This window comes from Dunckerocampus dactyliophorus, chromosome 17 (genome assembly GCF_027744805.1).
Source record: "Dunckerocampus dactyliophorus isolate RoL2022-P2 chromosome 17, RoL_Ddac_1.1, whole genome shotgun sequence".
Taxonomy (NCBI): Eukaryota; Metazoa; Chordata; class Actinopteri; order Syngnathiformes; family Syngnathidae; genus Dunckerocampus; species Dunckerocampus dactyliophorus.
In genome coordinates this window covers 2,547,428-2,573,259 of record NC_072835.1, presented here as the reverse complement: position 1 = coordinate 2,573,259, position 25,832 = coordinate 2,547,428, and the positions used below count along the sequence as shown (strand labels likewise).

The window sequence follows — 25,832 nt, the reverse complement described above, 5'->3', positions numbered from 1 at the left end:
TGAAGGAGCATCGGTTCCTCTCTGGGCTCCTCACCCTATCTCTTAGGGTGAGTCCAGCCACCCTACGGAGGAAACTCATTTCAGGCCCTTGTATTCGCAATCTCATTCTTTTGGTGAGTGTGGGAATGTAGATGGACCAGTAAAGTGAGAACTTTGCCTTCCGGCTCAGCTCTCTCTTCACCACGACGGTATGGTACAGTAACTGTATTACTGCGCTGATCGGCCTGTCAACGTCACACTCCAACCTTCGTATGATGTTCGAACACATCTGCGTAGTGGTTGAAAATGTCCTGCATTGTGGATGTAGGAAAAAGCACTCCAAAAAGGGAGGGATGGACTGCAGTTCTTAATATCTATCTCATCATAAGCGGTCCATCAAGCCCAGCTGGCCATCAATGCCTCAAAAGCCCGTTCCCTGACTGGGAATCAAACCCAGGCCGCGGCGGTGAGAGCGCCGAATCCTAACCACTAGACCACCAGGGAGTGCTCCAGGTGATAAAAGGGAAAGGAACAGATCGCCACATTTCGGAGCCGGAGTCCCCACGCACTGTTTTATTTTAACCGCTGTGAAAAGAGTATAGGAGTTTCCGGAACAGTTGGCATTGCAATTTAAACAGGAGTAGATGCAAACAACTGTCATGCCAGCGCTGGAGGCAGCCATTCGTTGTCAAATAAGGCTTGGAAAAGACCAATCGCTCTCACGAGAAATATAATGCTGCTACAGGGGAATTAGCTCAAATGGGAGAGTGCTTGCGTAGCATACCAGAGCTCATGGGATTGATACCTACATTCTCCAGTCTACTCTATTTACTTCAGACCCTTGTCAGGAGACAAAACTTCAAACTGTAAAGGCAAAACGTCTCGCTAGTATTGCCATCCATTTTCTTCCACTTATCTGGGTCCGTGTCACGGGGGCAGCAGTCTCAGTAGGGAAGTCCAGAGTTCGCAGTCTCTGGCCATCTCCTCCAGCTCCAGTGGGAGGACACCAAGGTGCTCCCAGGACAGCTGTGAGACATGATCCATCCTGCATGTCCGAGGTCTGCCCTGGGGCCTCCTCGACCCGGCACAGCATGCCCAAACGCCTCACCAGAGAATCATCAAGACTAGATGCCTACGTAAGCCACGTTAACTTACTCCTCTCTGTGTGAAGGAGCATCGGCTCCTCACCCTATCTCTTAGGGTGAGTCCAGCCACCCTACGGAGGAAACTCATTTCAGGCCCTTGTATTCGCAATCTCATTCTTTTGGTGAGGGTGGGAATGTAGATGGACCAGCAAAGTGAGAACTTTGCCTTCCGGCTCAGCTCGATCTCTATCCTCTATCTCATCATAAGCGGTCCTACAAGCCCAGCTGGCCATCAAAAGCCCCTTCGCTGACCGGGAATCAAACCCAGGCCGCGGCGGTGAGAGCGCCGAATCCTAACCACTAGACCACCAGGGAGTGGTCTGTAATGTTGCTGCAGGGGAATCAGCTCAAATGGGAGAGCGCTCGCTTAGCATGCGAGAGGTAGCGGGATCGATACCTGCATTCTCCAGTCTCCTTTATTTACTTCAGACCCTTGTCAAGAGACAAAACTTCAAACTGTAAGGGCAAAACATCTAGCTAGTATTGTCATCCCTTTTCTTCCACTCATCTGGGTCCGTGTCACGGGGGCAGCAGGCTCGTGACCATGTTGAGGGTGGGAATGTAGATGGACCGGTAAAGTGAGAACTTTGCCTTCCGGCTCAGCTCTCTCTTCACCACGACGGTATGGTACAGTAACTGTATTACTGCGCTGATCGGCCTGTCAACGTCACACTCCAACCTTCGTATGATGTTCGAACACATCTGCGTAGTGGTTGAAAATGTCCTGCATTATGGATGTAGGAAAAAGCACTCCAAAAAGGGAGGGATGGACTGCAGTTCTTAATATCTATCTCATCATAAGCGGTCCATCAAGCCCAGCTGGCCATCAATGCCTCAAAAGCCCGTTCCCTGACTGGGAATCGAACCGAGGCCGCGGCGGTGAAAGCGCCGAATCCTAACCACTAGACCACCAGGGAGTGCTCCAGGTGATAAAAGGGAAAGGAACAGATCGCCACATTTCGGAGCCGGAGTCCCCGCGCACTGTTTTATTTTAACCGCTGTGAAAAGAGTATAGGAGTTTCCGGAACAGTTGGCATTGCAATTTAAACAGGAGTAGATGCAAACAACTGTCATGCCAGCGCTGGAGGCAGTCATTTGTGGCCAAATAAGGCTTGGAAAAGTCCAATCGCTCTCACGAGAAATGTAATGTTGCTGCAGGGGAATTCGCTCAAATGGGAGAGTGCTTGCGTAGCATACCAGAGCTCATGGGATTGATACCTACATTCTCCAGTCTACTCTATTTATTTCAGACCCTTGTCAGGAGACAAAACTTCAAACTGTAAAGGCAAAACGTCTCGCTAGTATTGCCATCCATTTTCTTCCACTTATCTGGGTCCGTGTCACGGGGGCAGCAGTCTCAGTAGGGAAGTCCAGAGTTCGCAGTCTCTGGCCATCTCCTCCAGCTCCGCTGGGAGGACACCAAGGTGCTCCCAGGACAGCTGTGAGACATGATCCATCCTGCATGTCCGAGGTCTGCCCTGGGGCCTCCTCGACCCGGCACAGCATGCCCAAACGCCTCACCAGAGAATCATCAAGACTAGATGCCTACGTAAGCCACGTTAACTTACTCCTCTCTGTGTGAAGGAGCATCGGTTCCTCTCTGGGCTCCTCACCCTATCTCTTAGGGTGAGTCCAGCCACCCTACGGAGGAAACTCATTTCAGGCCCTTGTATTCGCAATCTCATTCTTTTGGTGAGTGTGGGAATGTAGATGGACCAGTAAAGTGAGAACTTTGCCTTCCGGCTCAGCTCTCTCTTCACCACGACGGTATGGTACAGTAACTGTATTACTGCGCTGATCGGCCTGTCAACGTCACACTCCAACCTTCGTATGATGTTCGAACACATCTGCGTAGTGGTTGAAAATGTCCTGCATTGTGGATGTAGGAAAAAGCACTCCAAAAAGGGAGGGATGGACTGCAGTTCTTAATATCTATCTCATCATAAGCGGTCCATCAAGCCCAGCTGGCCATCAATGCCTCAAAAGCCCGTTCCCTGACTGGGAATCAAACCCAGGCCGCGGCGGTGAGAGCGCCGAATCCTAACCACTAGACCACCAGGGAGTGCTCCAGGTGATAAAAGGGAAAGGAACAGATCGCCACATTTCGGAGCCGGAGTCCCCACGCACTGTTTTATTTTAACCGCTGTGAAAAGAGTATAGGAGTTTCCGGAACAGTTGGCATTGCAATTTAAACAGGAGTAGATGCAAACAACTGTCATGCCAGCGCTGGAGGCAGCCATTCGTTGTCAAATAAGGCTTGGAAAAGACCAATCGCTCTCACGAGAAATATAATGCTGCTACAGGGGAATTAGCTCAAATGGGAGAGTGCTTGCGTAGCATACCAGAGCTCATGGGATTGATACCTACATTCTCCAGTCTACTCTATTTACTTCAGACCCTTGTCAGGAGACAAAACTTCAAACTGTAAAGGCAAAACGTCTCGCTAGTATTGCCATCCATTTTCTTCCACTTATCTGGGTCCGTGTCACGGGGGCAGCAGTCTCAGTAGGGAAGTCCAGAGTTCGCAGTCTCTGGCCATCTCCTCCAGCTCCAGTGGGAGGACACCAAGGTGCTCCCAGGACAGCTGTGAGACATGATCCATCCTGCATGTCCGAGGTCTGCCCTGGGGCCTCCTCGACCCGGCACAGCATGCCCAAACGCCTCACCAGAGAATCATCAAGACTAGATGCCTACGTAAGCCACGTTAACTTACTCCTCTCTGTGTGAAGGAGCATCGGCTCCTCACCCTATCTCTTAGGGTGAGTCCAGCCACCCTACGGAGGAAACTCATTTCAGGCCCTTGTATTCGCAATCTCATTCTTTTGGTGAGGGTGGGAATGTAGATGGACCAGCAAAGTGGACCAGCAAAGTGAGAACTTTGCCTTCCGGCTCAGCTCGATCTCTATCCTCTATCTCATCATAAGCGGTCCTACAAGCCCAGCTGGCCATCAAAAGCCCGTTCCCTAACCGGGAATCGAACCCAGGCCGCGGCGGTGAGAGCGCCGAATCCTAACCACTAGACCACCAGGGAGTGCTCCAGGTGATAAAAGGGAAAGGAACAGATCGCCACATTTCGGAGCCGGAGTCCCCACGCACTGTTTTATTTTAACCGCTGTGAAAAGAGTATAGGAGTTTCCGGAACAGTTGGCATTGCAATTTAAACAGGAGTAGATGCAAACAACTGTCATGCCAGCGCTGGAGGCAGTCATTTGTGGCCAAATAAGGCTTGGAAAAGTCCAATCGCTCTCACGAGAAATGTAATGTTGCTGCAGGGGAATTAGCTCAAATGGGAGAGTGCTTGCGTAGCATACCAGAGCTCATGGGATTGATACCTACATTCTCCAGTCTACTCTATTTACTTCAGACCCTTGTCAGGAGACAAAACTTCAAACTGTAAAGGCAAAACGTCTCGCTAGTATTGCCATGCATTTTCTTCCACTTATCTGGGTCCGTGTCACGGGGGCAGCAGTCTCAGTAGGGAAGTCCAGAGTTCGCAGTCTCTGGCCATCTCCTCCAGCTCCAGTGGGAGGACACCAAGGTGCTCCCAGGACAGCTGTGAGACATGATCCATCCTGCATGTCCGAGGTCTGCCCTGGGGCCTCCTCGACCCGGCACAGCATGCCCAAACGCCTCACCAGAGAATCATCAAGACTAGATGCCTACGTAAGCCACGTTAACTTACTCCTCTCTGTGTGAAGGAGCATCGGCTCCTCACCCTATCTCTTAGGGTGAGTCCAGCCACCCTACGGAGGAAACTCATTTCAGGCCCTTGTATTCGCAATCTCATTCTTTTGGTGAGGGTGGGAATGTAGATGGACCAGCAAAGTGAGAACTTTGCCTTCCGGCTCAGTTCGATCTCTATCCTCTATCTCATCATAAGCGGTCCTACAAGCCCAGCTGGCCATCAAAAGCCCCTTCCCTGACCGGGAATCGAACCCAGGCCGCGGCGGTGAGAGCGCCGAATCCTAACCACTAGACCACCAGGGAGTGCTCCAGGTGATAAAAGGGAAAGGAACAGATCGCCACATTTCGGAGCCGGAGTCCCCACGCACTGTTTTATTTTAACCGCTGTGAAAAGAGTATAGGAGTTTCCGGAACAGTTGGCATTGCAATTTAAACAGGAGTAGATGCAAACAACTGTCATGCCAGCGCTGGAGGCAGTCATTTGTGGCCAAATAAGGCTTGGAAAAGTCCAATCGCTCTCACGAGAAATGTAATGTTGCTGCAGGGGAATTAGCTCAAATGGGAGAGTGCTTGCGTAGCATACCAGAGCTCATGGGATTGATACCTACATTCTCCAGTCTACTCTATTTACTTCAGACCCTTGTCAGGAGACAAAACTTCAAACTGTAAAGGCAAAACGTCTCGCTAGTATTGCCATGCATTTTCTTCCACTTATCTGGGTCCGTGTCACGGGGGCAGCAGTCTCAGTAGGGAAGTCCAGAGTTCGCAGTCTCTGGCCATCTCCTCCAGCTCCAGTGGGAGGACACCAAGGTGCTCCCAGGACAGCTGTGAGACATGATCCATCCTGCATGTCCGAGGTCTGCCCTGGGGCCTCCTCGACCCGGCACAGCATGCCCAAACGCCTCACCAGAGAATCATCAAGACTAGATGCCTACGTAAGCCACGTTAACTTACTCCTCTCTGTGTGAAGGAGCATCGGCTCCTCTCTGGGCTCCTCACCCTATCTCTTAGGGTGAGTCCAGCCACCCTACGGAGGAAACTCATTTCAGGCCCTTGTATTCGCAATCTCATTCTTTTGGTGAGGGTGGGAATGTAGATGGACCAGCAAAGTGAGAACTTTGCCTTCCGGCTCAGTTCGATCTCTATCCTCTATCTCATCATAAGCGGTCCTACAAGCCCAGCTGGCCATCAAAAGCCCCTTCCCTGACCGGGAATCGAACCCAGGCCGCGGCGGTGAGAGCGCCGAATCCTAACCACTAGACCACCAGGGAGTGCTCCAGGTGATAAAAGGGAAAGGAACAGATCGCCACATTTCGGAGCCGGAGTCCCCACGCACTGTTTTATTTTAACCGCTGTGAAAAGAGTATAGGAGTTTCCGGAACAGTTGGCATTGCAATTTAAACAGGAGTAGATGCAAACAACTGTCATGCCAGCGCTGGAGGCAGTCATTTGTGGCCAAATAAGGCTTGGAAAAGTCCAATCGCTCTCACGAGAAATGTAATGTTGCTGCAGGGGAATTAGCTCAAATGGGAGAGCGCTCGCTTAGCATGCGAGAGGTAGCGGGATCGATACCTGCATTCTCCAGTCTCCTTTATTTACTTCAGACCCTTGTCAAGAGACAAAACTTCAAACTGTAAGGGCAAAACATCTAGCTAGTATTGTCATCCGTTTTCTTCCACTCATCTGGGTCCGTGTCACGGGGGCAGCAGGCTCGTGACCATGTTGAGGGTGGGAATGTAGATGGACCGGTAAAGTGAGAACTTTGCCTTCCGGCTCAGCTCTCTCTTCACCACGACGGTATGGTACAGTAACTGTATTACTGCGCTGATCGGCCTGTCAACGTCACACTCCAACCTTCGTATGATGTTCGAACACATCTGCGTAGTGGTTGAAAATGTCCTGCATTGTGGATGTAGGAAAAAGCACTCCAAAAAGGGAGGGATGGACTGCAGTTCTTAATATCTATCTCATCATAAGCGGTCCATCAAGCCCAGCTGGCCATCAATGCCTCAAAAGCCCGTTCCCTGACTGTGAATCAAACCCAGGCCGCGGCGGTGAGAGCGCCGAATCCTAACCACTAGACCACCAGGGAGTGCTCCAGGTGATAAAAGGGAAAGGAACAGATCGCCACATTTCGGAGCCGGAGTCCCCACGCACTGTTTTATTTTAACCGCTGTGAAAAGAGTATAGGAGTTTCCGGAACAGTTGGCATTGCAATTTAAACAGGAGTAGATGCAAACAACTGTCATGCCAGCGCTGGAGGCAGTCATTTGTGGCCAAATAAGGCTTGGAAAAGTCCAATCGCTCTCACGAGAAATGTAATGTTGCTGCAGGGGAATTCGCTCAAATGGGAGAGTGCTTGCGTAGCATACCAGAGCTCATGGGATTGATACCTACATTCTCCATTCTACTCTATTTACTTCAGACCCTTGTCAGGAGACAAAACTTCAAACTGTAAAGGCAAAACGTCTCGCTAGTATTGCCATCCATTTTCTTCCACTTATCTGGGTCCGTGTCACGGGGGCAGCAGTCTCAGTAGGGAAGTCCAGAGTTCGCAGTCTCTGGCCATCTCCTCCAGCTCCAGTGGGAGGACACCAAGGTGCTCCCAGGACAGCTGTGAGACATGATCCATCCTGCATGTCCGAGGTCTGCCCTGGGGCCTCCTCGACCCGGCACAGCATGCCCAAACGCCTCACCAGAGAATCATCAAGACTAGATGCCTACGTAAGCCACGTTAACTTACTCCTCTCTGTGTGAAGGAGCATCGGCTCCTCACCCTATCTCTTAGGGTGAGTCCAGCCACCCTACGGAGGAAACTCATTTCAGGCCCTTGTATTCGCAATCTCATTCTTTTGGTGAGGGTGGGAATGTAGATGGACCAGCAAAGTGGACCAGCAAAGTGAGAACTTTGCCTTCCGGCTCAGCTCGATCTCTATCCTCTATCTCATCATAAGCGGTCCTACAAGCCCAGCTGGCCATCAAAAGCCCGTTCCCTGACCGGGAATCGAACCCAGGCCGCGGCGGTGAGAGCGCCGAATCCTAACCACTAGACCACCAGGGAGTGCTCCAAGTGATAAAAGGGAAAGGAACAGATCGCCACATTTCGGAGCCGGAGTCCCCACGCACTGTTTTATTTTAACCGCTGTGAAAAGAGTATAGGAGTTTCCGGAACAGTTGGCATTGCAATTTAAACAGGAGTAGATGCAAACAACTGTCATGCCAGCGCTGGAGGCAGTCATTTGTGGCCAAATAAGGCTTGGAAAAGTCCAATCGCTCTCACGAGAAATGTAATGTTGCTGCAGGGGAATTAGCTCAAATGGGAGAGTGCTTGCGTAGCATACCAGAGCTCATGGGATTGATACCTACATTCTCCAGTCTACTCTATTTACTTCAGACCCTTGTCAGGAGACAAAACTTCAAACTGTAAAGGCAAAACGTCTCGCTAGTATTGCCATGCATTTTCTTCCACTTATCTGGGTCCGTGTCACGGGGGCAGCAGTCTCAGTAGGGAAGTCCAGAGTTCGCAGTCTCTGGCCATCTCCTCCAGCTCCAGTGGGAGGACACCAAGGTGCTCCCAGGACAGCTGTGAGACATGATCCATCCTGCATGTCCGAGGTCTGCCCTGGGGCCTCCTCGACCCGGCACAGCATGCCCAAACGCCTCACCAGAGAATCATCAAGACTAGATGCCTACGTAAGCCACGTTAACTTACTCCTCTCTGTGTGAAGGAGCATCGGCTCCTCACCCTATCTCTTAGGGTGAGTCCAGCCACCCTACGGAGGAAACTCATTTCAGGCCCTTGTATTCGCAATCTCATTCTTTTGGTGAGGGTGGGAATGTAGATGGACCAGCAAAGTGAGAACTTTGCCTTCCGGCTCAGTTCGATCTCTATCCTCTATCTCATCATAAGCGGTCCTACAAGCCCAGCTGGCCATCAAAAGCCCCTTCCCTGACCGGGAATCGAACCCAGGCCGCGGCGGTGAGAGCGCCGAATCCTAACCACTAGACCACCAGGGAGTGCTCCAGGTGATAAAAGGGAAAGGAACAGATCGCCACATTTCGGAGCCGGAGTCCCCACGCACTGTTTTATTTTAACCGCTGTGAAAAGAGTATAGGAGTTTCCGGAACAGTTGGCATTGCAATTTAAACAGGAGTAGATGCAAACAACTGTCATGCCAGCGCTGGAGGCAGTCATTTGTGGCCAAATAAGGCTTGGAAAAGTCCAATCGCTCTCACGAGAAATGTAATGTTGCTGCAGGGGAATTAGCTCAAATGGGAGAGCGCTCGCTTAGCATGCGAGAGGTAGCGGGATCGATACCTGCATTCTCCAGTCTCCTTTATTTACTTCAGACCCTTGTCAAGAGACAAAACTTCAAACTGTAAGGGCAAAACATCTAGCTAGTATTGTCATCCGTTTTCTTCCACTCATCTGGGTCCGTGTCACGGGGGCAGCAGGCTCGTGACCATGTTGAGGGTGGGAATGTAGATGGACCGGTAAAGTGAGAACTTTGCCTTCCGGCTCAGCTCTCTCTTCACCACGACGGTATGGTACAGTAACTGTATTACTGCGCTGATCGGCCTGTCAACGTCACACTCCAACCTTCGTATGATGTTCGAACACATCTGCGTAGTGGTTGAAAATGTCCTGCATTGTGGATGTAGGAAAAAGCACTCCAAAAAGGGAGGGATGGACTGCAGTTCTTAATATCTATCTCATCATAAGCGGTCCATCAAGCCCAGCTGGCCATCAATGCCTCAAAAGCCCGTTCCCTGACTGTGAATCAAACCCAGGCCGCGGCGGTGAGAGCGCCGAATCCTAACCACTAGACCACCAGGGAGTGCTCCAGGTGATAAAAGGGAAAGGAACAGATCGCCACATTTCGGAGCCGGAGTCCCCACGCACTGTTTTATTTTAACCGCTGTGAAAAGAGTATAGGAGTTTCCGGAACAGTTGGCATTGCAATTTAAACAGGAGTAGATGCAAACAACTGTCATGCCAGCGCTGGAGGCAGTCATTTGTGGCCAAATAAGGCTTGGAAAAGTCCAATCGCTCTCACGAGAAATGTAATGTTGCTGCAGGGGAATTCGCTCAAATGGGAGAGTGCTTGCGTAGCATACCAGAGCTCATGGGATTGATACCTACATTCTCCATTCTACTCTATTTACTTCAGACCCTTGTCAGGAGACAAAACTTCAAACTGTAAAGGCAAAACGTCTCGCTAGTATTGCCATCCATTTTCTTCCACTTATCTGGGTCCGTGTCACGGGGGCAGCAGTCTCAGTAGGGAAGTCCAGAGTTCGCAGTCTCTGGCCATCTCCTCCAGCTCCAGTGGGAGGACACCAAGGTGCTCCCAGGACAGCTGTGAGACATGATCCATCCTGCATGTCCGAGGTCTGCCCTGGGGCCTCCTCGACCCGGCACAGCATGCCCAAACGCCTCACCAGAGAATCATCAAGACTAGATGCCTACGTAAGCCACGTTAACTTACTCCTCTCTGTGTGAAGGAGCATCGGCTCCTCTCTGGGCTCCTCACCCTATCTCTTAGGGTGAGTCCAGCCACCCTACGGAGGAAACTCATTTCAGGCCCTTGTATTCGCAATCTCATTCTTTTGGTGAGGGTGGGAATGTAGATGGACCAGCAAAGTGAGAACTTTGCCTTCCGGCTCAGCTCGATCTCTATCCTCTATCTCATCATAAGCGGTCCTACAAGCCCAGCTGGCCATCAAAAGCCCCTTCCCTGACCGGGAATCGAACCCAGGCCGCGGCGGTGAGAGCGCCGAATCCTAACCACTAGACCACCAGGGAGTGCTCCAGGTGATAAAAGGGAAAGGAACAGATCGCCACATTTCGGAGCTGGAGTCCCCACGCACTGTTTTATTTTAACAGCTGTGAAAAGAGTATAGGAGTTTCCGGAACAGTTGGCATTGCAATTTAAACAGGAGTAGATGCAAACAACTGTCATGCCAGCGCTGGAGGCAGTCATTTGTGGCCAAATAAGGCTTGGAAAAGTCCAATCGCTCTCACGAGAAATGTAATGTTGCTGCAGGGGAATTAGCTCAAATGGGAGAGCGCTCGCTTAGCATGCGAGAGGTAGCGGGATTGATACCTGCATTCTCCAGTCTCCTTTATTTACTTCAGACCCTTGTCAAGAGACAAAACTTCAAACTGTAAGGGCAAAACATCTAGCTAGTATTGTCATCCGTTTTCTTCCACTCATCTGGGTCCGTGTCACGGGGGCAGCAGGCTCGTGACCATGTTGAGGGTGGGAATGTAGATGGACCGGTAAAGTGAGAACTTTGCCTTCCGGCTCAGCTCTCTCTTCACCACGACGGTATGGTACAGTAACTGTATTACTGCGCTGATCGGCCTGTCAACGTCACACTCCAACCTTCGTATGATGTTCGAACACATCTGCGTAGTGGTTGAAAATGTCCTGCATTGTGGATGTAGGAAAAAGCACTCCAAAAAGGGAGGGATGGACTGCAGTTCTTAATATCTATCTCATCATAAGCGGTCCATCAAGCCCAGCTGGCCATCAATGCCTCAAAAGCCCGTTCCCTGACTGGGAATCAAACCCAGGCCGCGGCGGTGAGAGCGCCGAATCCTAACCACTAGACCACCAGGGAGTGCTCCAGGTGATAAAAGGGAAAGGAACAGATCGCCACATTTCGGAGCCGGAGTCCCCACGCACTGTTTTATTTTAACCGCTGTGAAAAGAGTATAGGAGTTTCCGGAACAGTTGGCATTGCAATTTAAACAGGAGTAGATGCAAACAACTGTCATGCCAGCGCTGGAGGCAGCCATTCGTTGTCAAATAAGGCTTGGAAAAGACCAATCGCTCTCACGAGAAATATAATGCTGCTACAGGGGAATTAGCTCAAATTGGAGAGTGCTTGCGTAGCATACCAGAGCTCATGGGATTGATACCTACATTCTCCAGTCTACTCTATTTACTTCAGACCCTTGTCAGGAGACAAAACTTCAAACTGTAAAGGCAAAACGTCTCGCTAGTATTGCCATCCATTTTCTTCCACTTATCTGGGTCCGTGTCACGGGGGCAGCAGTCTCAGTAGGGAAGTCCAGAGTTCGCAGTCTCTGGCCATCTCCTCCAGCTCCAGTGGGAGGACACCAAGGTGCTCCCAGGACAGCTGTGAGACATGATCCATCCTGCATGTCCGAGGTCTGCCCTGGGGCCTCCTCGACCCGGCACAGCATGCCCAAACGCCTCACCAGAGAATCATCAAGACTAGATGCCTACGTAAGCCACGTTAACTTACTCCTCTCTGTGTGAAGGAGCATCGGCTCCTCACCCTATCTCTTAGGGTGAGTCCAGCCACCCTACGGAGGAAACTCATTTCAGGCCCTTGTATTCGCAATCTCATTCTTTTGGTGAGGGTGGGAATGTAGATGGACCAGCAAAGTGGACCAGCAAAGTGAGAACTTTGCCTTCCGGCTCAGCTCGATCTCTATCCTCTATCTCATCATAAGCGGTCCTACAAGCCCAGCTGGCCATCAAAAGCCCGTTCCCTGACCGGGAATCGAACCCAGGCCGCGGCGGTGAGAGCGCCGAATCCTAACCACTAGACCACCAGGGAGTGCTCCAGGTGATAAAAGGGAAAGGAACAGATCGCCACATTTCGGAGCCGGAGTCCCCACGCACTGTTTTATTTTAACCGCTGTGAAAAGAGTATAGGAGTTTCCGGAACAGTTGGCATTGCAATTTAAACAGGAGTAGATGCAAACAACTGTCATGCCAGCGCTGGAGGCAGTCATTTGTGGCCAAATAAGGCTTGGAAAAGTCCAATCGCTCTCACGAGAAATGTAATGTTGCTGCAGGGGAATTAGCTCAAATGGGAGAGTGCTTGCGTAGCATACCAGAGCTCATGGGATTGATACCTACATTCTCCAGTCTACTCTATTTACTTCAGACCCTTGTCAGGAGACAAAACTTCAAACTGTAAAGGCAAAACGTCTCGCTAGTATTGCCATGCATTTTCTTCCACTTATCTGGGTCCGTGTCACGGGGGCAGCAGTCTCAGTAGGGAAGTCCAGAGTTCGCAGTCTCTGGCCATCTCCTCCAGCTCCAGTGGGAGGACACCAAGGTGCTCCCAGGACAGCTGTGAGACATGATCCATCCTGCATGTCCGAGGTCTGCCCTGGGGCCTCCTCGACCCGGCACAGCATGCCCAAACGCCTCACCAGAGAATCATCAAGACTAGATGCCTACGTAAGCCACGTTAACTTACTCCTCTCTGTGTGAAGGAGCATCGGCTCCTCACCCTATCTCTTAGGGTGAGTCCAGCCACCCTACGGAGGAAACTCATTTCAGGCCCTTGTATTCGCAATCTCATTCTTTTGGTGAGGGTGGGAATGTAGATGGACCAGCAAAGTGAGAACTTTGCCTTCCGGCTCAGTTCGATCTCTATCCTCTATCTCATCATAAGCGGTCCTACAAGCCCAGCTGGCCATCAAAAGCCCCTTCCCTGACCGGGAATCGAACCCAGGCCGCGGCGGTGAGAGCGCCGAATCCTAACCACTAGACCACCAGGGAGTGCTCCAGGTGATAAAAGGGAAAGGAACAGATCGCCACATTTCGGAGCTGGAGTCCCCACGCACTGTTTTATTTTAACAGCTGTGAAAAGAGTATAGGAGTTTCCGGAACAGTTGGCATTGCAATTTAAACAGGAGTAGATGCAAACAACTGTCATGCCAGCGCTGGAGGCAGTCATTTGTGGCCAAATAAGGCTTGGAAAAGTCCAATCGCTCTCACGAGAAATGTAATGTTGCTGCAGGGGAATTAGCTCAAATGGGAGAGCGCTCGCTTAGCATGCGAGAGGTAGCGGGATTGATACCTGCATTCTCCAGTCTCCTTTATTTACTTCAGACCCTTGTCAAGAGACAAAACTTCAAACTGTAAGGGCAAAACATCTAGCTAGTATTGTCATCCGTTTTCTTCCACTCATCTGGGTCCGTGTCACGGGGGCAGCAGGCTCGTGACCATGTTGAGGGTGGGAATGTAGATGGACCGGTAAAGTGAGAACTTTGCCTTCCGGCTCAGCTCTCTCTTCACCACGACGGTATGGTACAGTAACTGTATTACTGCGCTGATCGGCCTGTCAACGTCACACTCCAACCTTCGTATGATGTTCGAACACATCTGCGTAGTGGTTGAAAATGTCCTGCATTGTGGATGTAGGAAAAAGCACTCCAAAAAGGGAGGGATGGACTGCAGTTCTTAATATCTATCTCATCATAAGCGGTCCATCAAGCCCAGCTGGCCATCAATGCCTCAAAAGCCCGTTCCCTGACTGGGAATCGAACCCAGGCCGCGGGGGTGAAAGCGCCGAATCCTAACCACTAGACCACCAGGGAGTGCTCCAGGTGATAAAAGGGAAAGGAACAGATCGCCACATTTCGGAGCCGGAGTCCCCACGCACTGTTTTATTTTAACCGCTGTGAAAAGAGTATAGGAGTTTCCGGAACAGTTGGCATTGCAATTTAAACAGGAGTAGATGCAAACAACTGTCATGCCAGCGCTGGAGGCAGCCATTCGTTGTCAAATAAGGCTTGGAAAAGACCAATCGCTCTCACGAGAAATATAATGCTGCTACAGGGGAATTAGCTCAAATGGGAGAGTGCTTGCGTAGCATACCAGAGCTCATGGGATTGATACCTACATTCTCCAGTCTACTCTATTTACTTCAGACCCTTGTCAGGAGACAAAACTTCAAACTGTAAAGGCAAAACGTCTCGCTAGTATTGCCATCCATTTTCTTCCACTTATCTGGGTCCGTGTCACGGGGGCAGCAGTCTCAGTAGGGAAGTCCAGAGTTTGCAGTCTCTGGCCATCTCCTCCAGCTCCAGTGGGAGGACACCAAGGTGCTCCCAGGACAGCTGTGAGACATGATCCATCCTGCATGTCCGAGGTCTGCCCTGGGGCCTCCTCGACCCGGCACAGCATGCCCAAACGCCTCACCAGAGAATCATCAAGACTAGATGCCTACGTAAGCCACGTTAACTTACTCCTCTCTGTGTGAAGGAGCATCGGCTCCTCTCTGGGCTCCTCACCCTATCTCTTAGGGTGAGTCCAGCCACCCTACGGAGGAAACTCATTTCAGGCCCTTGTATTCGCAATCTCATTCTTTTGGTGAGGGTGGGAATGTAGATGGACCAGCAAAGTGAGAACTTTGCCTTCCGGCTCAGCTCGATCTCTATCCTCTATCTCATCATAAGCGGTCCTACAAGCCCAGCTGGCCATCAAAAGCCCCTTCCCTGACCGGGAATCGAACCCAGGCCACGGCGGTGAGAGCGCCGAATCCTAACCACTAGACCACCAGGGAGTGCTCCAGGTGATAAAAGGGAAAGGAACAGATCGCCACATTTCGGAGCCGGAGTCCCCACGCACTGTTTTATTTTAACCGCTGTGAAAAGAGTATAGGAGTTTCCGGAACAGTTGGCATTGCAATTTAAACAGGAGTAGATGCAAACAACTGTCATGCCAGCGCTGGAGGCAGCCATTCGTTGTCAAATAAGGCTTGGAAAAGACCAATCGCTCTCACGAGAAATATAATGCTGCTACAGGGGAATTAGCTCAAATGGGAGAGTGCTTGCGTAGCATACCAGAGCTCATGGGATTGATACCTACATTCTCCAGTCTACTCTATTTACTTCAGACCCTTGTCAGGAGACAAAACTTCAAACTGTAAAGGCAAAACGTCTCGCTAGTATTGCCATCCATTTTCTTCCACTTATCTGGGTCCGTGTCACGGGGGCAGCAGTCTCAGTAGGGAAGTCCAGAGTTTGCAGTCTCTGGCCATCTCCTCCAGCTCCAGTGGGAGGACACCAAGGTGCTCCCAGGACAGCTGTGAGACATGATCCATCCTGCATGTCCGAGGTCTGCCCTGGGGCCTCCTCGACCCGGCACAGCATGCCCAAACGCCTCACCAGAGAATCATCAAGACTAGATGCCTACGTAAGCCACGTTAACTTACTCCTCTCTGTGTGAAGGAGCATCGGCTCCTCTCTGGGCTCCTCACCCTATCTCTTAGGGTGAGTCCAGCCACCCTACGGAGGAAACTCATTTCAGGCCCTTGTATTCGCAATCTCATTCTTTTGGTGAGGGTGGGAATGTAGATGGACCAGCAAAGTGAGAACTTTGCCTTCCGGCTCAGCTCGATCTCTATCCTCTATCTCATCATAAGCGGTCCTACAAGCCCAGCTGGCCATCAAAAGCCCCTTCCCTGACCGGGAATCGAACCCAGGCCACGGCGGTGAGAGCGCCGAATCCTAACCACTAGACCACCAGGGAGTGCTCCAGGTGATAAAAGGGAAAGGAACAGATCGCCACATTTCGGAGCCGGAGTCCCCACGCACTGTTTTATTTTAACCGCTGTGAAAAGAGTATAGGAGTTTCCGGAACAGTTGGCATTGCAATTTAAACAGGTCTGCCCTGGGGCCTCCTCGACCCGGCACAGCATGCCCAAACGCCTCACCAGAGAATCATCAAGACTAGATGCCTACGTAAGCCACGTTAACTTACTCCTCTCTGTGTGAAGGAGCATCGGCTCCTCACCCTATCTCTTAGGGTGAGTCCAGCCACCCTACGGAGGAAACTCATTTCAGGCCCTTGTATTCGCAATCTCATTCTTTTGGTCACGATCCAAGGCTCGTGACCATGGTGAGGGTGGGAATGTAGATGGACCAGCAAAGTGAGAACTTTGCCTTCGGGCTCAGCTCGATCTCTATCTTCCGTATCTCATCATAAGCGGTCCTACAAGCCCAGCTGGCCATCAAAAGCCCCTTCCCTGACCGGGAATCGAACCCAGGCCGCGGCGGTGAGAGCGCCGAATCCTAACCACTAGACCACCAGGGAGTGCTCCAGGTGATAAAAGGGAAAAGAACAGATCGCCACATTTCGGAGCCGGAGTCCCCACGCACTGTTTTATTTTAACCGCTGTGAAAAGAGTATAGGAGTTTCCGGAACAGTTGGCATTGCAATTTAAACAGGAGTAGATGCAAACAACTGTCATGCCAGCGCTGGAGGCAGTCATTTGTGGCCAAATAAGGCTTGGAAAAGTCCAATCGCTCTCACGAGAAATGTAATGTTGCTGCAGGGGAATTAGCTCAAATGGGAGAGCGCTCGCTTAGCATGCGAGAGGTAGCGGGATTGATACCTGCATTCTCCAGTCTCCTTTATTTACTTCAGACCCTTGTCAAGAGACAAAACTTCAAACTGTAAGGGCAAAACATCTAGCTAGTATTGTCATCCCTTTTCTTCCACTCATCTGGGTCCGTGTCACGGGAGCAGCAGGCTCGTGACCATGTTGAGGGTGGGAATGTAGATGGACCGGTAAAGTGAGAACTTTGCCTTCCGGCTCAGCTCTCTCTTCACCACGACGGTATGGTACAGTAACTGTATTACTGCGCTGATCGGCCTGTCAACGTCACACTCCAACCTTCGTATGATGTTCGAACACATCTGCGTAGTGGTTGAAAATGTCCTGCATTGTGGATGTAGGAAAAAGCACTCCAAAAAGGGAGGGATGGACTGCAGTTCTTAATATCTATCTCATCATAAGCGGTCCATCAAGCCCAGCTGGCCATCAATGCCTCAAAAGCCCGTTCCCTGACTGGGAATCGAACCCAGGCCGCGGCGGTGAAAGCGCCGAATCCTAACCACTAGACCACCAGGGAGTGCTCCAGGTGATAAAAGGGAAAGGAACAGATCGCCACATTTCGGAGCCGGAGTCCCCACGCACTGTTTTATTTTAACCGCTGTGAAAAGAGTATAGGAGTTTCCGGAACAGTTGGCATTGCAATTTAAACAGGAGTAGATGCAAACAACTGTCATGCCAGCGCTGGAGGCAGTCATTTGTGGCCAAATAAGGCTTGGAAAAGTCCAATCGCTCTCACGAGAAATGTAATGTTGCTACAGGGGAATTCGCTCAAATGGGAGAGTGCTTGCGTAGCATACCAGAGCTCATGGGATTGATACCTACATTCTCCAGTCTACTCTATTTATTTCAGACCCTTGTCAGGAGACAAAACTTCAAACTGTAAAGGCAAAACGTCTCGCTAGTATTGCCATCCATTTTCTTCCACTTATCTGGGTCCGTGTCACGGGGGCAGCAGTCTCAGTAGGGAAGTCCAGAGTTTGCAGTCTCTGGCCATCTCCTCCAGCTCCAGTGGGAGGACACCAAGGTGCTCCCAGGACAGCTGTGAGACATGATCCATCCTGCATGTCCGAGGTCTGCCCTGGGGCCTCCTCGACCCGGCACAGCATGCCCAAACGCCTCACCAGAGAATCATCAAGACTAGATGCCTACGTAAGCCACGTTAACTTACTCCTCTCTGTGTGAAGGAGCATCGGCTCCTCTCTGGGCTCCTCACCCTATCTCTTAGGGTGAGTCCAGCCACCCTACGGAGGAAACTCATTTCAGGCCCTTGTATTCGCAATCTCATTCTTTTGGTGAGGGTGGGAATGTAGATGGACCAGCAAAGTGAGAACTTTGCCTTCCGGCTCAGCTTGATCTCTATCCTCTATCTCATCATAAGCGGTCCTACAAGCCCAGCTGGCCATCAAAAGCCCCTTCCCTGACCGGGAATCGAACCCAGGCCACAGCGGTGAGAGCGCCGAATCCTAACCACTAGACCACCAGGGAGTGCTCCAGGTGATAAAAGGGAAAGGAACAGATCGCCACATTTCGGAGCCGGAGTCCCCACGCACTGTTTTATTTTAACCGCTGTGAAAAGAGTATAGGAGTTTCCGGAACAGTTGGCATTGCAATTTAAACAGGAGTAGATGCAAACAACTGTCATGCCAGCGCTGGAGGCAGTCATTTGTGGCCAAATAAGGCTTGGAAAAGTCCAATCGCTCTCACGAGAAATGTAATGTTGCTGCAGGGGAATTAGCTCAAATGGGAGAGCGCTCGCTTAGCATGCGAGAGGTAGCGGGATTGATGCCTGCATTCTCCAGTCTCCTTTATTTACTTCAGACCCTTGTCAAGAGACAAAACTTCAAACTGTAAGGGCAAAACATCTAGCTAGTATTGTCATCCGTTTTCTTCCACTCATCTGGGTCCGTGTCACGGGGGCAGCAGGCTCGTGACCATGTTGAGGGTGGGAATGTAGATGGACCGGTAAAGTGAGAACTTTGCCTTCCGGCTCAGCTCTCTCTTCACTGCAATTTAAACAGGAGTAGATGCAAACAACTGTCATGCCAGCGCTGGAGGCAGCCATTCGTTGTCAAATAAGGCTTGGAAAAGACCAATCGCTCTCACGAGAAATATAATGCTGCTACAGGGGAATTAGCTCAAATGGGAGAGTGCTTGCGTAGCATACCAGAGCTCATGGGATTGATACCTACATTCTCCAGTCTACTCTATTTACTTCAGACCCTTGTCAGGAGACAAAACTTCAAACTGTAAAGGCAAAACGTCTCGCTAGTATTGCCATCCATTTTCTTCCACTTATCTGGGTCCGTGTCACGGGGGCAGCAGTCTCAGTAGGGAAGTCCAGAGTTCGCAGTCTCTGGCCATCTCCTCCAGCTCCAGTGGGAGGACACCAAGGTGCTCCCAGGACAGCTGTGAGACATGATCCATCCTGCATGTCCGAGGTCTGCCCTGGGGCCTCCTCGACCCGGCACAGCATGCCCAAACGCCTCACCAGAGAATCATCAAGACTAGATGCCTACGTAAGCCACGTTAACTTACTCCTCTCTGTGTGAAGGAGCATCGGCTCCTCACCCTATCTCTTAGGGTGAGTCCAGCCACCCTACGGAGGAAACTCATTTCAGGCCCTTGTATTCGCAATCTCATTCTTTTGGTCACGATCCAAGGCTCGTGACCATGGTGAGGGTGGGAATGTAGATGGACCAGCAAAGTGAGAACTTTGCCTTCGGGCTCAGCTCGATCTCTATCTTCCGTATCTCATCATAAGCGGTCCTACAAGCCCAGCTGGCCATCAAAAGCCCCTTCCCTGACCGGGAATCGAACCCAGGCCGCGGCAGTGAGAGCGCCGAATCCTAACCACTAGACCACCAGGGAGTGCTCCAGGTGATAAAAGGGAAAGGAACAGATTGCCACATTTCGGAGCCGGAGTCCCCACGCACTGTTTTATTTTAACCGCTGTGAAAAGAGTATAGGAGTTTCCGGAACAGTTGGCATTTCAATTTAAACAACTGTCATGCCAGCGCTGGAGGCAGCCATTTGTGGCCAAATAAGGCTTGGAAAAGTCCAATCGCTCTCACAAGGAATATAATGCTGCTTCAGGGGAATTCGCTCAAATGGGAGAGCGCTCGCTTAGCATGCGAGAGGTAGCGGTACGAGGTCTACCCTGGGGCCTCCTCCCGGCACAGCATGCCCGAAAGATGAGCAAGTATTGATCCATATGATGTTCGAACACATCTGTGTAGTGGTTGAAAATGTCCTGCATTGTGGATGTAGGAAAAAACACTACAAACAGGCAGGGAGGTACTGTACTTCTTAATCCCTATCTCATCATAAGCAGTACTACAAGCCCAGCTGGCCATCAATGCCTCAAAAGCCTGTTCCCTGACAGTGAGAGAGCCAAATCCTAACCACTAGAACATCAAGGAGGGCGACAGTTGCTAAAAGGGAAAGGAACAGATTGCTACATTTTGGAGCCGAAGTCCCCACACATCGTTTTATTTTAACAGCCGTGAAATGAGTATAGGAGTGTCCAGAACTTTTGGCAATTCAAACTGGAGCAGATGCAAACATATGTAATGCCAGCGTTGGAGAGGGCAATCTTCGCAGTCTCTGGCCACTTCATCCAGCTCCACCGGAAGGACACCAAGGCCAGTTTTGAGACATGATCACTCCGACCTTCCCTCACACATGAACAAGTATTGATCCGTATGTCATTATAAGTTACAGTACTTCTGTAGTGGTTGAAATGCCCTGGAAATCGGAATAACCTCTACAAACAGTGATGTACAAGGCAGTGATGTACTATGGTCCTTCATCCCTATCTGCAGGACTTGATCTTAAGGAAGTAAAAAAACAGCAACAAGGAACTTTGCCAATGCTAACGTGTTATTCTGTACTATTTCTTATTTTTAGGGATGCTCATATCGGGGTCCCAATTGACATACCGATTATCTATGAGTGAAAGGGATCACCAATGTTTTTTCTTGTGTGAGCTACTTGTCCAAAATGAAAATGGCCAAGAGCGACTAATTTTTGCATCAGCTTTTTTCAACCCAAACAAAGCAAATATGCTTGTTTTACCAGAACATAAACAAAATGCTGGTATCCACAACTCATATTTTATATTTCAGTATGCATTTCTTTCTCGTGTTCTCACATTATTGACTGAAAACCTGAATGAAAAGCAGGCTTGCAGGCGCCTCATGTGGTCGTAGGTGGGCTATTTGATTTGAAAGGGTAACCATAAAATATATACAAAAACATATTTGATGTACTTTTTCAAAAGTAATGGAGTAATTTAGAGGATCAGGTTCGTTCTTTAAAGAGCATTTGGAAGCGAGAGCAGCTTGATGGCGCTCCAGTAGGAGCCCGAGACAAACTCGGTTACCTCCAGTCAGATAAATCCAACCACTTTTCGGCTGTGCGCCTTAGACCTCTGACTGCCACGCACACATGGGCGAGTGTCCAGCGTTTTGGCTCCATTTGCCGCCGTCCGACCGATAATCACATAGCAATCCTTAAAAGCTCACCATACCTTGTCGAGTGCCCACCAAACTCAAATTTGTTAACGCTCCTCCCCTTTGTTCAGAATGTGTTTTTTTTTTACGCCCACTAGCCCATGATGGACAGGACTAAAGCGGTGGAGCTTCCCAAACTCCAATGTGGTTTCATCGACTTTGTCTGTACGTTTGTCTACAAGGTAGGTCCTCCTCGCTGTCAGACAGAAAGTGTGCACGTGTAGACCTACTAAACAGCACAGGGCTCCTAATTGGATCCAATGTTTTGTCGTCACAGGAGTTCTCGCGCTTCCACCCGCAAATCCAACCCATGCTGGACGGGATCCTCAACAACAGGAAGGAGTGGAACGCCAAGAAAGAAGAGTACGAGGCCAAACTCAAAGCCATCGAGGACGAGAAGGCGGCAAGGCAGGCGGCCGCTGCCAGCAAAGGTAGGACCCTTCTTTCAGAGTGACATTCATTCAGTCTTATGGTTTCTTTTTTATTCACCCGTCAGCGGATAACAGCGGCGGCGGGGGCTCCAAGACATGCTCGCTGTGCTGAACGGTGAAATCGGATGAGCAAGGATCAGAATTTGAGACAGTCAGGAAGGTCTGGTCAGGTTTCTTCTGGTGCTCTGCATAAAGGAGGTATCTTTGATTTAGTCTTATATACTTGGACTGAGTGTATTTCTGTAAAATGCTTTTATATATACACAACATGTAAATACACCATTGTCATCATGTACTTGTAGTAGTATAAAAAAAATACTGTATTAATTTATTTTAGGCTTGGCAGAAACATTTCGATCAACTCCTTCCAGTCACACATTTTACACACGACTTTGTTTACCTCATTACAACAAAGTTAAAGGTAGACTTTTGTACCATACACTTGCTTTTTCATAACCACTGATCTACATAAGTCGTTAGCTGCTTATTCATGATGCCTTTATACTGTATATACTGTATGTGTGACAGTACACTACATTGTACCATCTATTGGACATCCACATTTACAAATGCCGCTGCTGCTGCAAAAAAAGATCTAATTTATTGTCCTATACCGTCGTCCCTTGTTCCACCGCGGTTCGAACATCGCTCTCTCACTCTGTCACGATTTTAAAAAAATAAATTAATAAATGTTTGCTGTTTCGTGGTTGACTACAGTACAAAAAATGCATATTTAAAGGGTCCATGACATGATTAATAGGCAGGGGTCGGCAACCTTTTTGGCAAAGAGAGCCATGAAAACCACATATTTTAAAATATATTTCGGTGAGAGCCATATCGTATTTTTTTTAAAACACTGAATACAACTAAAAGCATGAATTTTTAAGCAAGACCAACATTTGTAGAATTTAATAAGCCTAAGAATTTCTCCTTTTTTTTACACTGTTATACTGAAGATATCCAATAATAAATAAAATACTTCTTAACATAAATGTGACATCTAGTGCTGTATGGTTATCCTTTTGCACTGCAGTACTGGACTCTACTTTATATACCTGCTTCCCTTCATTATGGTTTGTTGCTCATGTTAAGGACCTGGGATCATTTACTGACGGATCAGTAGGACCTGTTAGTTTAAAGCATAACCCAGAACAACCTATAAGAAACTCACTTGAACCATACTGCTTGCTCTTTTGTATTCAAGAAAACTCAGGTTGACACTCTTCAATGTTTAATAAAGGCAAATGTTTTAATAGGATAGTTTGGCAAGGAGATATAAATAGTAATAATTCATAAAAATGTTCAAATAATTTGAGCCTGCCTTCTGTATGATAAATGAGCTGCATTCACATATATCTGGACAAAAAGCAAAACGAAGTCTTGGACCACACCCATGTAGGGCTGCAACTAACGATTATTTTAATAACTGATTCAATCGGTCGATTATTTTTTCGATGAATCAGATTTTAAAAACCCGCATTTTTCATTTCCTCCTCTTTATTCAGAAATAGAAGACTTGAACTGACAGAGCAAATAAGCACACAAACACTCGGTTGCCGCTTGAATATTCTGTTAAAATTATGTTAAATAATAAAAAATGTAAATGTTTGTCAAATAGCTTCAGTAAAACAATAAATGTACACAAAAATGCAATCATGCTCATTTTCGTTGTCGATTTATCAGAAGTTTGTTTCAATTAATGGAGTAATCGGTTAGACCATAGATGGACCAAATGAATATGAAGCAAACGCCTACAGTTAGTGCCATATCAGAAAAGAGGCAAAAAGAGGCAAAAAAGCCCATCACAAGCTGATATTTATGAATATCTTGTTTTGGCATATTTATATATACACATATTTAAAATTTAAAAAACGATTACCAAAATACCGTAGTTGTCGATTAATTGGGTAATCCATTACACCAGGGGTGTCAAACTGGTGCCATGGAGGGCCGAGACACTGCAGGTTTTCTTTCCAGCCAGTCACTAAAGCAGGTGATTTTAATGATCAACACTTTCAGTTTGAGGGAAGGAGCTCATCAATTAAATCACCTGCTGAAGAAACTGGTTGGAGAGAAAACCTGCAGCGTCTCAGCCCTCCAGGGCACGAGTTTGACACATTTGCATTACACGGAGGCCGTGAAGTGCAAAACAAATGAACAAAATGCAACACAAATTACAATTACAGCACGTGGAAGGGGAATGTACCAAATCCCAGAGTTATAGGAAGTGATAACGTTTGGACCAATCAGCTCTGGTGTGTTGGTGGCCGAGAAGCGCAAAACACTTTCACAAAAAGCAAAACAAATTTCAATTACACCACCCAGAAGGAGATTGTACCCCTGTTATACCCTCATTAAAATATCTGATCTGTTCCTTTCGTCCGGTAAGTACCATTTAACAAGTCCAATGACCGGCCACATGGGCAAAAAAATCACGTCAAGCAGCTCAAGTGTGTGCCACAAAATGGGGCAAAACATGATGCCATGATGTCCTCCATTAACGCCTGTCACAACTCCAAATGTTACCGCTTCCTCGGAGCTGATTGGCACTTTTGAAGATAAGGCCAAAAAAATCCAAAAATAAACATTCACTGCTCATGGGTAATCCTAATCCAGGAAGAATGACCGGTGAGTGATCAGGTCATCACACTTCTCCGGTGTGCGTAAGATTTTCTATGCTCTAAATTATTTTATCGGCGTTGGGTCTGGAACCAATTAACCGCTAGAAACGAGGGACGACTGTATGTAATTTCAGAGGAATAAAGCCGTGAAAAAATGTACCATAAATAGCTTGCTTCTGTACATGTTTAATATATACAAACACATAAATAAAACCAATCTATTTTTAAATGTGTGGTCTGTTGAATAATGCCACTTAGAATAGTATCACATTGCATTGTTACACAACCACAGCTTCTGTTCACACTGCACTTTCTACCCGCGACCCCAATCCTGGGATTGCTGCTAAACTAGGCTGGGATTACAACCGCCATCATCTTGCTTTAAGTGAAGGACACACACACACACGCACACACACGCGCATCACAATTACTGTAAATTCTGGTGTATAAACTGGACCCACTAAATTTAGAGGAAAAAAAAAGATTTGTACATATATAAAACACAGTGGACTATAATCCGCACGTGTGCACATCATAAAATGGGATATTTAGTGCACAGAAAGATATTTTTAGAACTTTTAATAAATGCTTTTTCTCCCCAAACAGTGCGTGCCTATGACGGAGTGTTAGGGCCACATAAAAAAAAAAAAACAAATCTGAGATTTTGAGAATAAAGTCGTAAATTTACGAGAAAAAAAGTCAGAATATTACGGGAATGGAAGTCATAAAGATACGAGAAAAAAAGTATATTATGAGAATGAAGTGGTAAATTTAGGATAATAAAGTGGTAATATTACGTGTCATACGTGTCAGAGGGAAAATAAGAGCATAGCACTTCAGGAAGGAAGGAAACTTTCCTCTCGCTTCAGGCAAGCTTTTATTTATAACGTGGCAGCAAAACAGAGCAGTTGAGCACAAACAGGGTCGCATGGCTACCCTTCTCATTTCCGCCTTCCTTACCCTGCCCCCTCCACATGCCGAAGGCCACATAAATCCCCCCTTTTCATAGCTGTCTCAGCCAATGCCTGTTACGACTATTAAAATAATCTCAGATATGAAGTTGGAAAGTTACAAGACAAACCTCCCAACTTTGTTACAGGCATTGCCTGAGACAGTAGTACCACTTTATTCTCGGAAATTTAGGACTTTATTCTCATAATATTATGACTTTTTTCTTGTAAATGTCAGATTTTATTTTTGTAAATTTATGACATTTTTTTCTCGTACATTTATGACTTTATTCTCGTACGTAAATTTAATACTTTTTTTTCCTTGTAAATTTAC

The 25,832-nt window shown here is 48.5% G+C and overlaps 1 protein-coding gene and 21 non-coding genes across 22 annotated transcripts in view; 1 reads left to right on the top strand and 21 right to left on the bottom strand.

The window, feature by feature from the left end:
* Positions 1–24,777, top strand: part of pde6b (phosphodiesterase 6B, cGMP-specific, rod, beta) — a 62,236-nt gene extending 37,459 nt beyond the window's left edge. The window contains exons 21-23 of the mRNA XM_054757038.1: positions 21,595–21,678; positions 21,774–21,927; positions 21,993–24,777. Of these exons, the coding sequence (XP_054613013.1) occupies positions 21,595–21,678; positions 21,774–21,927; positions 21,993–22,039 (285 nt within the window). The 3' untranslated portion in view covers positions 22,040–24,777. The remainder of the gene's footprint in view (positions 1–21,594; positions 21,679–21,773; positions 21,928–21,992) is intronic.
* On the bottom strand, positions 412–483 carry trnae-cuc (transfer RNA glutamic acid (anticodon CUC)). The gene has a single exon. It is a non-coding gene; the product is annotated as a tRNA-Glu (tRNA).
* On the bottom strand, positions 1,970–2,041 carry trnae-uuc (transfer RNA glutamic acid (anticodon UUC)). The gene has a single exon. It is a non-coding gene; the product is annotated as a tRNA-Glu (tRNA).
* trnae-cuc (transfer RNA glutamic acid (anticodon CUC)) lies at positions 3,115–3,186 on the bottom strand. The gene has a single exon. It is a non-coding gene; the product is annotated as a tRNA-Glu (tRNA).
* On the bottom strand, positions 4,084–4,155 carry trnae-cuc (transfer RNA glutamic acid (anticodon CUC)). Its single transcript has one exon. It is a non-coding gene; the product is annotated as a tRNA-Glu (tRNA).
* Positions 5,040–5,111, bottom strand: trnae-cuc (transfer RNA glutamic acid (anticodon CUC)). Its single transcript has one exon. It is a non-coding gene; the product is annotated as a tRNA-Glu (tRNA).
* Positions 6,008–6,079, bottom strand: trnae-cuc (transfer RNA glutamic acid (anticodon CUC)). Its single transcript has one exon. It is a non-coding gene; the product is annotated as a tRNA-Glu (tRNA).
* On the bottom strand, positions 6,829–6,900 carry trnae-cuc (transfer RNA glutamic acid (anticodon CUC)). Its single transcript has one exon. It is a non-coding gene; the product is annotated as a tRNA-Glu (tRNA).
* trnae-cuc (transfer RNA glutamic acid (anticodon CUC)) lies at positions 7,798–7,869 on the bottom strand. Its single transcript has one exon. It is a non-coding gene; the product is annotated as a tRNA-Glu (tRNA).
* trnae-cuc (transfer RNA glutamic acid (anticodon CUC)) lies at positions 8,754–8,825 on the bottom strand. The gene has a single exon. It is a non-coding gene; the product is annotated as a tRNA-Glu (tRNA).
* trnae-cuc (transfer RNA glutamic acid (anticodon CUC)) lies at positions 9,575–9,646 on the bottom strand. The gene has a single exon. It is a non-coding gene; the product is annotated as a tRNA-Glu (tRNA).
* On the bottom strand, positions 10,543–10,614 carry trnae-cuc (transfer RNA glutamic acid (anticodon CUC)). The gene has a single exon. It is a non-coding gene; the product is annotated as a tRNA-Glu (tRNA).
* trnae-cuc (transfer RNA glutamic acid (anticodon CUC)) lies at positions 11,364–11,435 on the bottom strand. Its single transcript has one exon. It is a non-coding gene; the product is annotated as a tRNA-Glu (tRNA).
* Positions 12,333–12,404, bottom strand: trnae-cuc (transfer RNA glutamic acid (anticodon CUC)). Its single transcript has one exon. It is a non-coding gene; the product is annotated as a tRNA-Glu (tRNA).
* trnae-cuc (transfer RNA glutamic acid (anticodon CUC)) lies at positions 13,289–13,360 on the bottom strand. The gene has a single exon. It is a non-coding gene; the product is annotated as a tRNA-Glu (tRNA).
* On the bottom strand, positions 14,110–14,181 carry trnae-uuc (transfer RNA glutamic acid (anticodon UUC)). The gene has a single exon. It is a non-coding gene; the product is annotated as a tRNA-Glu (tRNA).
* Positions 15,078–15,149, bottom strand: trnae-cuc (transfer RNA glutamic acid (anticodon CUC)). The gene has a single exon. It is a non-coding gene; the product is annotated as a tRNA-Glu (tRNA).
* Positions 16,046–16,117, bottom strand: trnae-cuc (transfer RNA glutamic acid (anticodon CUC)). Its single transcript has one exon. It is a non-coding gene; the product is annotated as a tRNA-Glu (tRNA).
* trnae-cuc (transfer RNA glutamic acid (anticodon CUC)) lies at positions 16,610–16,681 on the bottom strand. Its single transcript has one exon. It is a non-coding gene; the product is annotated as a tRNA-Glu (tRNA).
* On the bottom strand, positions 17,431–17,502 carry trnae-uuc (transfer RNA glutamic acid (anticodon UUC)). Its single transcript has one exon. It is a non-coding gene; the product is annotated as a tRNA-Glu (tRNA).
* trnae-cuc (transfer RNA glutamic acid (anticodon CUC)) lies at positions 18,399–18,470 on the bottom strand. The gene has a single exon. It is a non-coding gene; the product is annotated as a tRNA-Glu (tRNA).
* trnae-cuc (transfer RNA glutamic acid (anticodon CUC)) lies at positions 19,782–19,853 on the bottom strand. Its single transcript has one exon. It is a non-coding gene; the product is annotated as a tRNA-Glu (tRNA).
* Positions 24,778–25,832: the final 1,055 nt, after the last annotated feature.